This window comes from Drosophila virilis, chromosome 2 (assembly GCF_030788295.1).
Source record: "Drosophila virilis strain 15010-1051.87 chromosome 2, Dvir_AGI_RSII-ME, whole genome shotgun sequence".
In the NCBI taxonomy this organism is placed as follows: domain Eukaryota; kingdom Metazoa; phylum Arthropoda; class Insecta; order Diptera; family Drosophilidae; genus Drosophila; species Drosophila virilis.
This window is the reverse complement of record NC_091544.1, coordinates 22692170-22705652: the sequence shown is the minus strand read 5'-3', so window position 1 is coordinate 22705652 and position 13483 is coordinate 22692170. Positions and strand designations below refer to the sequence as shown.

The window sequence follows — 13483 nt, the reverse complement described above, 5'->3', positions numbered from 1 at the left end:
AAGATATCAATACTGAAAACTTATCACCGTAAAACTTTAAACAAAATATTTTAAACAGTTTTTGAAACTGTCCATTCCTTTACAATATATGCGTTTTAAGCAGCTCATGGGCCAACTATTAATTTGAGCATTTCAATTTAAATCATAACGGCCATTCCATTGCAAAAATTAAAAGCAAAATATGGAAAACGTAATTTTTTTTTCAATGGGCTTGGGAGCGTTATTGGATTTGGCAGCACTTTATTATTATTTTCATATAAAATCTGAAACACATTTATGTTGCTTAATAATGAAAATTGTATATAACATATCGATATTTTGGTTCTCCAATATCGTAAATGTTAACTTAACCGCTCAATTGAGCAGCAACAGCCAGCTTACGGATATTTTGAGCATAACATTTGTTGCTATTTATTAGATATTTGTTTATTAGAAATTTGTTATTATATGCAATGAAAGAATGCCTTAACTTCAGTATTCCTAAAAAACAAAAACTTTGTAAATTGTGTGTATAAACTGTACATATTTATTAGTTTTTAAAAATTAAGCAGATCGTACAAAAAAATAACAAAAGTTCATAATGGCGCTTATTTGTTTATAATAATCCAGTTTGTATATGATATTACGAAGTTTATGCAGCACTTATAGTGCGCCAGATCTTATGGAATATTGTTTTATATTTTTATATACATATATTTTTTTAGTAATACATTTTATTATTGAAAATTTACTTAAAGTTAAATCAAAATATTGAAAAAATGCGAATACTAAAGTTGAATTAAATGCCTTTTCCTTGTATGGTTTTGTATGCTCATGGGTACCATTTTTAACAATTAAATTTTAAACTCACAATAGTTATTAAATTTTAACGTGCATTTAATCAGAACAAATGTAATATTTAAACATGTTTAGGTTGGTTAAGCTTTGTTCCGATCTTTTACTGTATTACAAATATATAATTTCCTTTCGATTTCCTTAGCATTAACTATTAACTGCAACAAAATTTCCAATGAAAAAATCCAAATTTAGAACATTTTTAAACTTAAACAAGAACATAACTGCGTTGACAACCAAAGGCTAACTAATTGCTAATATTAAATGTACTTATTTATAACTACTACCAAATATTTCCCTTTTAAAGCGCAAAGCCGCCTCCGTAGCTGGGTTACGTACAGCAGTCGACTTCTTTTTAGACGTTTTCGGGGTGGCAGGCATCTCTTTAAACCCGTGACGGGTTTTGGGTGATGCTAGAACCTCTTTAAAATACTTTTGGGTGGGAGTGCAGGGCTCGACTTCCACGATGCTGGATGATGTTTTAAATGTTTCAATTCTTCTTCGTTCTTTCTTGGACATGACCGTTACATAACCGGCACTCGTTTTAATACGTTTGGGGATATGGTGATTTTCTTCGTCGGAGCTCTTTACTGGGGACTTTTGTACAACTGTGGGCTTCTTTTTCTTTGTCTTCGTCTTCGTCTGCTGCTTAGACTTTGCGGGCTTGGCATTAATATCCGGTTGAGGAGACAGTTTCCGAGCCAGCGACTGGGGCTATAAAAGGCAGCGTTGGGCACATATAAAGGTCATAATTGACACTCAAACATTCTGTTGCAACTCACCTCTTTATTTGCTGCATCAGGCGCTAGCAGCTGCATGGCACGCTTGATAGCTTGCTTGGTGGCTTGCAGACGTTTCACATCCTTTTTAATCTTAGTCGGCTTTTCCGACACCGATTTAGTTGCGGCTGCGGCAACTGACGGGCCATTGGCGGGGTCGGCAATGCAAGTAGACAGAGTAGCAGCGTACAGGCGACTCTTTTGCTTCTTGCCCGCTGCGATACGCTGAAGAATTTTGGAATTTAATTAAATTAGTTTCATTCAGTTATCTGATTGCTTACTTTTTTCTTCTCCTCCAGCTTCGCTTCATTTGCCGCCCGGATCAGGGTATCGCAATATTCTATATAATCATTGCGACTCTTTGGCTGGACTACTTTTTCTACGGACAGTTCATCCTTGGCCTTCGCTTCCGACATTGGAGCGGGAGTGGGCAGTTCCTCTTTAACAGCTTCGACTGCCACACCCATTTCGTTATCGCTAGCTGCTGACTCACCGAATTTGGCCTTTTTATTTTGCATTTCCGATAGTACGCTGGTGTCCAAGCCATCGACAGCTCCGCAAAAACTCTTTGACATACGCTTGCGCTTCATCAGTTGGATCTTTTCCTCGGCCAGAGTTTCTATAAACGATTGCGATGGTTTGACATCGCTGTTCAATTGTTCACTGCGACGTTTCAATTTTGGTTTCGGCTCCTTAGGGGCTTTATGTGGATCCTGTACGTACAGAGTTTGCCGCCGCGACTTCTGGAGGGGATTGAACATTTGCCGCAAGTGCGATAAGTCGCAGGAGGAGAGTTCACCCAGAAGTGCTGCCTCTTCCTCACGCTTTTGTTTTGCATGGAATGACGACGATTCGCTAATAGGTACCACTGACTTGACAACCACCTCTTGTTTCTCTTCATTAGAAATTGGCTTTTCTTCTTTAACGATAGGCGATTCATGAAAATTAGCGAGTTTTTCGTTTGAATTCGATTTTTCATCCTCTCTAGTGGTTTCATTATCTTCAGGTGTTGGCTTATCACAAACATACTCTTTGTCTTCACTTGATTCTTCACCAGAATCGAGCACTTCATAGATGCTCCTGCTCGTATTTTTTTTGACCTCGTGCTCGTCGCTCTCATTGGAACTGGAAAGAAGCTCTTCCACCGATAGATCCGCATCTTTTTGAAACTCTTCGCCCAAGTTTATGCCAATTTGTGGCGCTGTTTTGTTAGGGGGATCGGAATTATTTGGCTTTAATTCCGGTGATTTCTCGCATGTTGATATCTTGTCGGCTTGTTCGACTGTCAGTTGACCTGCTTCTCTATTCATATCGCTCTCATTTTCATCCATTTGTATCGATTTTTCAGTTAGTTTTTCTTCTTCCGTAGAATCATTTTTCTTAATTTCTTTATTCTCTTCAGGATCCTCGTCAGCACTGCTGTCATGAACAATAATACGACGCCGTTTTTTTGGTTCCATGTCAGCTTCTTCAGAGGCAGACGAGAAGCACAAAGATTCAATATCATTGTTGTCATTTGGCTTTAATTCCGGTGATTTGTCGCATGTTGATATCTTGTCGGCTTGTTCGACTGCCAGCTGACCTTCTCTATTCATATCGCTCTCATTTTCATCCATTTGTATCGATTTTTCAGCTGGTTTATCTTCTTCCGTAGAATCATTTATCTTAATTTCTTTATTCTCTTCAGGATCCTCGTCAGCACTGCTGTCATGAACAATAATACGACGCCGTTTTTTTGGTTCCATGTCAGCTTCTTCAGAGGCAGACGAGAAGCACAAAGATTCAATATCATTGTCGTCAACTTCGTTATCGGAGACTATAAACGACATTTTTTCATCAGCACTGTCATCAGAGTCATCATCAACTGTGTCCTGACTGCCCACAGATTCACCATCGTGCGGTATTTCATTTTCTTCGATTTCATGGCGGACGGAACTGTCCATTGAGTCGCCAGACTGATAATTATTAATAACCTCTACCTCGTTAGCAAAAAACTCGCACACAGGACTCTCTTCATATTCATCTTCCTCTTCATCCTCGTCTTCGCTTACAAGACGTCGGGTGGGAGTCTCTTTAGCTGTCTGGACATTCTCTTCCTTGTCTTCCAACGCTGAGAGAGGTTTTATCATATCAATTTGTGGTGGAGGCGGATTTTGCTCATTGGACCCATTAGCTTGGCTCAACAACGGCTCTAGCTTTGTTAGAGGAGTTGAGCTGTTACGTCCCTTTAAGATTATGGGCTTTAAGGGCGTCTCGCTCTTATCCCTTACCTCGCTATTAGCCTTACGACCAGCGAGGCTATAAACATCTCCCGCAGGCGTACTTACGCGTGCAGGGGTCTTTGGATATTTCTGCTTGATAGGCTCATCAACTTGACCATTGTTATTGAACCCTACACTCTTCATAGGCCCTGACCGTTTTTGTTCTACCAAACGAGTCTTTATATTAGGTGTTAGATCTGGCAAACGGACATCTTCGATTACATGAGCATGAGTACATGTATCATCACTCTTAGGCGGCACGTCACGCTGCTTCATAGATATATTCCCGTCAGTTGAAAAGGGTTTATCAGTGATCTCAGCGGACTGCTTTATCTCCTCTTTGTCTTCGATAGGCTCTGCTATTATTCCAACTTGGTCGTCATTCTTGGCTACATCTACATTGGACACAATTATTACATTGTCAACTTTTGACATATCCTCTTGGTTTCCAATTAGAATGTCTTTGACCTTGACCTTAACTTTGGGAGTTGCTTTTAGTGTGGACTTATCCCCCACTTTAGTGGTGGTAACTGATTCTTTAGTAACGCTTTCATCGGAGTGCATCGACTGTTGTGCTTCAACTGGCGAATCTACAATTTCAGTGGCTATTTCAATCGACTGCATTGTTTGTTTTTTTTTTCCTTCAGGTGAATTTTTCGTATCAAATTCCTGCTGAGGCGTATTGTTTACAGCGCGTCCAATCACCGGAGGCGTTTTCGACATTGAACGCGTCACACGCCTCTCATCTGGTGGCGTACCAAACTGTGTCTGCATAGGTCTGGAGTCAACAACAGCAGCTTTAGAATCTTCGGTAACGACGTTCATTTTTTCATTGTCAGGCTCAGCCTTTGTCTGCACTTGCATCTTTGTGTTAGATTCTTCTTCATTTACGTCCTCTGGTAACGGCAACTGTTTACGAACAGATTTTGCCGGTGTGCGGGTGCCCCGTTTGACAGAGGACAAGGTCACAGTAGGGGTGGCAGGCTCTGGAGTCTCTCCACGGGCCACCGACAAGCGCGTGGCGCGTGTCGGAGTCCTCAAATCGACTGTTGCCGAGTTTAAGCGAGTTCTGCGCATTGGACGCGGAGATGCTACAACAACGCCGTTCAATATTGATTACGTTCCAGTAAATACAAAATGCACTTACCCCGGTCGGCGGCCACATCCAGCATGGGCGTCAAAGGGCGACTGTCTGTATCCAGGACGGACAGGCGGCGTGTACGTGCGCGAGTTACTAAAAGTGGTAAGATATGGAAGGATATAATGATATCTGGCATTTACACAACATGCAGATTGGGCCGGAACAACACGGTTTTTTCTGTTCATGGCGTGACATTTTGAATTCAAACGGTTATCTGCTTGAAACAATACTACTTACCACGTGGAGCGTCGTTATTATCGTCATCCATTTCAATTTTCTTGACATGCAATTCTTAACAGTTTTCTTTTAATATTTAAAGTAACAGAAAAATCCTACAATGCTAATTACAATTGTGAAATTTCAGCGAGCAAGCAACCGACGCTAAACTTAGAGATGAAATAACCAAGCATTGCAAAGCGAGCACCGTCTCTTAATTTGGAGATTTACTGTTGCATATGAGCTTTGTTGTGATCAATTTCCGTTAGTCTCCTTTCTTAATCTCTGTGTTCGTACAAAAACCTATATTTTCATATTTATAATACACTTGTATTATTTTTTAAAATATATAAATTTTTGTTAACTTTTTTTTTATTCAATTTTTCTACGCACACACATCACGTTTCTAATAACATTTCTTAATTAATCTTTAATTGGGTTCCCTTTATCGACAATAATAGTAATAACAATCCCGAACCTCACACTCGACGGCTCTGTACGGTCTTGTTGCGGCTTTTGACAAGGGATGTTGATGGCGTACTACAATATCGATTGTTCGATAATCAGTAGATGAGAACACGATATTTGTGCACGATAATAGAAATACGGTTGTGCTATCGATATAATTTAAAGCTGACTAGGACTTATTGTTACTACAAGAGCATTACAATTTGTTAAGATATCAATACTGAAAACTTATCACCGTAAAACTTTAAATAAAATATTTTAAACAGTTTTTGAAACTGTCCATCCCTTTACAATATATGCGTTTTAAGCAGCACGCCAACTATTAATTTGAGCATTTCAATTTAAATCATAACGGCCATTCCATTGCAAAAATTAAAAGCAAAATATGGAAAACGTAATTTTTTTTTCAATGGGCTTGGGAGCGTTATTGGATTTGGCAGCACTTTATTATTATTTTCATATAAAATCTGAAACACATTTATGTTGCTTAATAATGAAAATTGTATATAACATATCGATATTTTGGTTCTCCAATATCGTAAATGTTAACTTAACCGCTCAATTGAGCAGCAACAGCCAGCTTACGGATATTTTGAGCATAACATTTGTTGTTATTTATTAGATATTTGTTTATCAGAAATTTGTTATTATATGCAATGAAAGAATGCCTTAACTTCAGTATTCCTAAAAAACAAAAACTTTGTAAATTGTGTGTATAAACTGTACATATTTATTAGTTTTTAAAAATTAAGCAGATCGTACAAAAAAATAACAAAAGTTCATAATGGCGCTTATTTGTTTATAATAATCCAGTTTGTATATGATATTACGAAGTTTATGCAGCACTTATAGTGCGCCAGATCTTATGGAATATTGTTTTATATTTTTATATACATATATTTTTTTAGTAATACATTTTATTATTGAAAATTTACTTAAAGTTAAATCAAAATATTGAAAAAATGCGAATACTAAAGTTGAATTAAATGCCTTTTCCTTGTATGGTTTTGTATGCTCATGGGTACCATTTTTAACAATTAAATTTTAAACTCACAATAGTTATTAAATTTTAACGTGCATTTAATCAGAACAAATGTAATATTTAAACATGTTTAGGTTGGTTAAGCTTTGTTCCGATCTTTTACTGTATTACAAATATATAATTTCCTTTCGATTTCCTTAGCATTAACTATTAACTGCAACAAAATTTCCAATGAAAAAATCCAAATTTAGAACATTTTTAAACTTAAACAAGAACATAACTGCGTTGACAACCAAAGGCTAACTAATTGCTAATATTAAATGTACTTATTTATAACTACTACCAAATATTTCCCTTTTAAAGCGCAAAGCCGCCTCCGTAGCTGGGTTACGTACAGCAGTCGACTTCTTTTTAGACGTTTTCGGGGTGGCAGGCATCTCTTTAAACCCGTGACGGGTTTTGGGTGATGCTAGAACCTCTTTAAAATACTTTTGGGTGGGAGTGCAGGGCTCGACTTCCACGATGCTGGATGATGTTTTAAATGTTTCAATTCTTCTTCGTTCTTTCTTGGACATGACCGTTACATAACCGGCACTCGTTTTAATACGTTTGGGGATATGGTGATTTTCTTCGTCGGAGCTCTTTACTGGGGACTTTTGTACAACTGTGGGCTTCTTTTTCTTTGTCTTCGTCTTCGTCTGCTGCTTAGACTTTGCGGGCTTGGCATTAATATCCGGTTGAGGAGACAGTTTCCGAGCCAGCGACTGGGGCTATAAAAGGCAGCGTTGGGCACATATAAAGGTCATAATTGACACTCAAACATTCTGTTGCAACTCACCTCTTTATTTGCTGCATCAGGCGCTAGCAGCTGCATGGCACGCTTGATAGCTTGCTTGGTGGCTTGCAGACGTTTCACATCCTTTTTAATCTTAGTCGGCTTTTCCGACACCGATTTAGTTGCGGCTGCGGCAACTGACGGGCCATTGGCGGGGTCGGCAATGCAAGTAGACAGAGTAGCAGCGTACAGGCGACTCTTTTGCTTCTTGCCCGCTGCGATACGCTGAAGAATTTTGGAATTTAATTAAATTAGTTTCATTCAGTTATCTGATTGCTTACTTTTTTCTTCTCCTCCAGCTTCGCTTCATTTGCCGCCCGGATCAGGGTATCGCAATATTCTATATAATCATTGCGACTCTTTGGCTGGACTACTTTTTCTACGGACAGTTCATCCTTGGCCTTCGCTTCCGACATTGGAGCGGGAGTGGGCAGTTCCTCTTTAACAGCTTCGACTGCCACACCCATTTCGTTATCGCTAGCTGCTGACTCACCGAATTTGGCCTTTTTATTTTGCATTTCCGATAGTACGCTGGTGTCCAAGCCATCGACAGCTCCGCAAAAACTCTTTGACATACGCTTGCGCTTCATCAGTTGGATCTTTTCCTCGGCCAGAGTTTCTATAAACGATTGCGATGGTTTGACATCGCTGTTCAATTGTTCACTGCGACGTTTCAATTTTGGTTTCGGCTCCTTAGGGGCTTTATGTGGATCCTGTACGTACAGAGTTTGCCGCCGCGACTTCTGGAGGGGATTGAACATTTGCCGCAAGTGCGATAAGTCGCAGGAGGAGAGTTCACCCAGAAGTGCTGCCTCTTCCTCACGCTTTTGTTTTGCATGGAATGACGACGATTCGCTAATAGGTACCACTGACTTGACAACCACCTCTTGTTTCTCTTCATTAGAAATTGGCTTTTCTTCTTTAACGATAGGCGATTCATGAAAATTAGCGAGTTTTTCGTTTGAATTCGATTTTTCATCCTCTCTAGTGGTTTCATTATCTTCAGGTGTTGGCTTATCACAAACATACTCTTTGTCTTCACTTGATTCTTCACCAGAATCGAGCACTTCATAGATGCTCCTGCTCGTATTTTTTTTGACCTCGTGCTCGTCGCTCTCATTGGAACTGGAAAGAAGCTCTTCCACCGATAGATCCGCATCTTTTTGAAACTCTTCGCCCAAGTTTATGCCAATTTGTGGCGCTGTTTTGTTAGGGGGATCGGAATTATTTGGCTTTAATTCCGGTGATTTCTCGCATGTTGATATCTTGTCGGCTTGTTCGACTGCCAGCTGACCTGCTTCTCTATTCATATCGCTCTCATTTTCATCCATTTGTATCGATTTTTCAGTTAGGTTTTCTTCTTCCGTAGAATCATTTTTCTTAATTTCTTTATTCTCTTCAGGATCCTCGTCAGCACTGCTGTCATGAACAATAATACGACGCCGTTTTTTTGGTTCCATGTCAGCTTCTTCAGAGGCAGACGAGAAGCACAAAGATTCAATATCATTGTTGTCATTTGGCTTTAATTCCGGTGATTTGTCGCATGTTGATATCTTGTCGGCTTGTTCGACTGCCAGCTGACCTACTTCTCTATTCATATCGCTCTCATTTTCATCCATTTGTATCGATTTTTCAGCTAGTTTATCTTCTTCCGTAGAATCATTTTTCTTAATTTCTTTATTCTCTTCAGGATCCTCGTCAGCACTGCTGTCATGAACAATAATACGACGCCGTTTTTTTGGTTCCATGTCAGCTTCTTCAGAGGCAGACGAGAAGCACAAAGATTCAATATCATTGTCGTCAACTTCGTTATCGGAGACTATAAACGACATTTTTTCATCAGCACTGTCATCAGAGTCATCATCAACTGTGTCCTGACTGCCCACAGATTCACCATCGTGCGGTATTTCATTTTCTTCGATTTCATGGCGGACGGAACTGTCCATTGAGTCGCCAGACTGATAATTATTAATAACCTCTACCTCGTTAGCAAAAAACTCGCACACAGGACTCTCTTCATATTCATCTTCCTCTTCATCCTCGTCTTCGCTTACAAGACGTCGGGTGGGAGTCTCTTTAGCTGTCTGGACATTCTCTTCCTTGTCTTCCAACGCTGAGAGAGGTTTTATCATATCAATTTGTGGTGGAGGCGGATTTTGCTCATTGGACCCATTAGCTTGGCTCAACAACGGCTCTAGCTTTGTTAGAGGAGTTGAGCTGTTACGTCCCTTTAAGATTATGGGCTTTAAGGGCGTCTCGCTCTTATCCCTTACCTCGCTATTAGCCTTACGACCAGCGAGGCTATAAACATCTCCCGCAGGCGTACTTACGCGTGCAGGGGTCTTTGGATATTTCTGCTTGATAGGCTCATCAACTTGACCATTGTTATTGAACCCTACACTCTTCATAGGCCCTGACCGTTTTTGTTCTACCAAACGAGTCTTTATATTAGGTGTTAGATCTGGCAAACGGACATCTTCGATTACATGAGCATGAGTACATGTATCATCACTCTTAGGCGGCACGTCACGCTGCTTCATAGATATATTCCCGTCAGTTGAAAAGGGTTTATCAGTGATCTCAGCGGACTGCTTTATCTCCTCTTTGTCTTCGATAGGCTCTGCTATTATTCCAACTTGGTCGTCATTCTTGGCTACATCTACATTGGACACAATTATTACATTGTCAACTTTTGACATACCCTCTTGGTTTCCAATTAGAATGTCTTTGACCTTGACCTTAACTTTGGGAGTTGCCATTAGTGTGGACTTATCCCCCACTTTAGTGGTGGTAACTGATTCTTTAGTAACGCTTTCATCGGAGTGCATCGACTGTTGTGCTTCAACTGGCGAATCTACAATTTCAGTGGCTATTTCAATCGACTGCATTGTTTGTTTTTGTTTTCCTTCAGGTGAATTTTTCGTATCAAATTCCTGCTGAGGCGTATTGTTTACAGCGCGTCCAATCACCGGAGGCGTTTTCGACATTGAACGCGTCACACGCCTCTCATCTGGTGGCGTACCAAACTGTGTCTGCATAGGTCTGGAGTCAACAACAGCAGCTTTAAAATCTTCGGTAACGACGTTCATTTTTTCATTGTCAGGCTCAGCCTTTGTCTGCACTTGCATCTTTGTGTTAGATTCTTCTTCATTTACGTCCTCTGGTAACGGCAACTGTTTACGAACAGATTTTGCCGGTGTGCGGGTGCCCCGTTTGACAGAGGACAAGGTCACAGTAGGGGTGGCAGGCTCTGGAGTCTCTCCACGGGCCACCGACAAGCGCGTGGCGCGTGTCGGAGTCCTCAAATCGACTGTTGCCGAGTTTAAGCGAGTTCGGCGCATTGGACGCGGAGATGCTACAACAACAACGACGCTCAATATTGATTACGTTCCAGTAAATACAAAATGCACTTACCCCGGTCGGCGGCCACATCCAGCATGGGCGTCAAAGGGCGACTGTCTGTATCCAGGACGGACAGGCGGCGTGTACGTGCGCGAGTTACTAAAAGTGGTAAGATATGGAAGGATATAATGATATCTGGCATTTACACTACATGCAGATTGGGCCGGAACAACACGGTTTTTTCTGTTCATGGCGTGACATTTTGAATTCAAACGGTTATCTGCTTTAAACAATACTAGAGAAATAACCCAGCCGCAGGCCAAGCATTTTCATTGCTACTTACCACGTGGAGCGTCGTTATTATCGTCATCCATTTCAATTTTCTTGACATGCAATTCTTAACAGTTTTCTTTTAATATTTAAAGTAACAGAAAAATCGTACAATGCTAATTACAATTGTGAAATTTCAGCGAGCAAGCAACCGACGCTAAACTTAGAGATGAAATAACCAAGCATTGCAAAGCGTGCACCGCCAAAATGGCATTTGCATGTGTTAGTCGGTTTTCGATGATTTGCAACACTGCTTACAACGTTGCACAAGAGAGCAATTGAAAAGTTTGGCGCCAATGAGCAGGTATTTTGGTTTTTCGAATTTTACTTTTGTCAAAAGAATTCAGCCTACTTGTATATCAAGAGTATGCTTGTTTGAATGACAGAAGAAAATGATCCGTGTTCTTTACTGACTCTGGCAAAATTACAAATTCCATTCCCAGAAAGATGACATACGTAAATTCGTTATGGGGCAATAACCGCACTTTATAAATTGTGATCTGTATCACATTTAAAATTAAGCTTACTAAAGATCGATCCATATTAAGGCGACTACTAAAATCCAAATGATTCTTGCTCACCCTTGCAGATATTTTATTTGTCTGATCGCATATAATTTATATGTACATTAGTATCATTATTAGATCAATATATATACTGACTCTCCTAACTGAACGATGCAAGCTAAAATCGCAACTTCTTCCGCAAAATGTACACTGTTCCGGGTGGAATTCAAAAATCACCTGAACATGCATTTATTTAGTTTTTATGTAGTGCTTTGAATCGTGAATTTTCCCTGTCTCTCGCATTTATCCATCAAGAGAGACGGGTTTTGCAAAAAGTGTGTAATAAATTAATTTTCACAAACATCTTTGACAGTGATTTTGAAGCCGATTGGATGGTTAATGAAAAACTTTCATGCAATCGTTTTTCGCCAATGCGGATGGATTTTTCAAAATCAGACAAAACTTAAAACTTCGCACGAACAACCTATGAACCGCATTTTCAGGTCAAGCAGCTTTATATATACAGATGTAATCTTTATTATGTGACAAAAATTCTGTACAAACTTACATAATTGAATGCAAAAATTAAAACATGCACGTTTAAATCATATTCTGTTTTGCAAACTCTGGATTAAATTGGCTATTGTACTTTTGGACTATTCGCGGCGTAGGGGCCGGCGTGTTTGCAGCATTACTTGGCATTGCCGAATCCTTGGGAGCAAATAATTGTTCCTGACGACGTCGCTCTGTTTCTTCACGCAACAGCCGTTCCTTGCGCAGCCGGTTTAATTTATCGCGCTTTGCGTTCGTGGCCAGCTCTTTGTTTATTTTTTCAATCTTGTCCCTTTTATGCTTGTGTTTCTTGTGTTTTTTGTCATGTTTCTTGTCCTTTTTGTGTTTCTTGGATTTCAACATTCGAACTAATACAGGCGATGGTTCTGGTGTCGGTGTGTGTTTTCGTCGCTTGATCGAATTTCGAACAGGCTGTGTTTCTCCTGGGATCAGTGTCTTTATTAATGTGAGTGGATCTTGTGATAGTTTTTGTTTTAATTGGATTTCAGTTCGATCGAAGTCAGCATTTTCGGGACGTTTTGGGGCCAATTCATACCAACTGCGCACCTTGAGAGCTTCATTTGTATCCTGCCCCAGATAGGTGAGGTATCCGATTTGTTTCTCATACTTTTCCTGTTCTTCCTTTTTTTCCTTTTCCAAATCTTTGTTGGTTTTCTTTACATGACTTTTGTAATCCGCAAATAGATCTACTGCAGATGTAACACCAGAACTGTGTGTTGCGGCTGCTTCTAATGTACTCTCACTGCTTCCTTGAGCACCAGTTCCTACTATTACGTTTTCAGGCAAACCCGATTGACGTCTCAAATAGTTGATGCGCGCTTCGCTCTCCTTTACAAGTTAAAAAGTTGGTAGTTAGTGTATCTACGGTTAAATATGTATGTATTCTGATTACTTACGGCCAATTGCAATTTGTCCAGCCGTTTTTTTTCGTCTTCCTGAGCAGCTGCTTCATCCCGCCGCACCCGAGCAATATTATCTTTAGTGCGCACATGCCAGCTATAAAATGTATGAATTAATCAATCAATAGTTGAATATTTTATGCCACATTTAGATTCTACCGTTTTTTGGGCAAGATATTCATCTTGTTGCAGTTGCTGTAAAACTTGATTGCCAATGTAAACAAAACGCGCTATGATGTGAATGGCAGAAACAGTGTTGTGTAACGAATGTGTCGAGTGAAAAATGAAATCAATTTGTACTTGTTATTACAAATAGA

At 39.9% G+C, this 13483-nt stretch overlaps 3 protein-coding genes across 3 annotated transcripts; all 3 read right to left on the bottom strand.

Annotated features, from left to right (window-relative positions):
- Positions 1-503: 503 nt before the first annotated feature.
- Positions 504-5741, bottom strand: LOC6631139 (protein slender lobes-like). Its single transcript, XM_032433050.2, has 5 exons — positions 5253-5741; positions 5022-5108; positions 1895-4965; positions 1617-1838; positions 504-1548 (listed from the first exon to the last, which is right to left on the bottom strand). Exons 1-5 carry the CDS (start codon positions 5281-5283, stop codon positions 1105-1107), a joined length of 3855 nt encoding a protein of 1284 aa, XP_032288941.1. The 5' UTR covers positions 5284-5741; the 3' UTR covers positions 504-1104.
- A 665-nt stretch (positions 5742-6406) lies between these two features.
- Positions 6407-11380, bottom strand: LOC6636996 (protein slender lobes-like). The gene is made up of 5 exons (XM_032433048.2): positions 11202-11380; positions 10931-11017; positions 7798-10871; positions 7520-7741; positions 6407-7451 (listed from the first exon to the last, which is right to left on the bottom strand). The coding sequence occupies exons 1-5, from the start codon at positions 11230-11232 to the stop codon at positions 7008-7010; spliced, it is 3858 nt and encodes a 1285-aa protein (XP_032288939.1). The 5' UTR covers positions 11233-11380; the 3' UTR covers positions 6407-7007.
- An 836-nt stretch (positions 11381-12216) lies between these two features.
- Positions 12217-13482, bottom strand: LOC6631140 (leukocyte receptor cluster member 1 homolog). Its single transcript, XM_002053000.4, has 3 exons — positions 13326-13482; positions 13164-13263; positions 12217-13095 (listed from the first exon to the last, which is right to left on the bottom strand). The coding sequence occupies exons 1-3, from the start codon at positions 13346-13348 to the stop codon at positions 12295-12297; spliced, it is 924 nt and encodes a 307-aa protein (XP_002053036.1). The 5' UTR covers positions 13349-13482; the 3' UTR covers positions 12217-12294.
- Between the last annotated feature and the right edge of the window lies 1 nt (position 13483).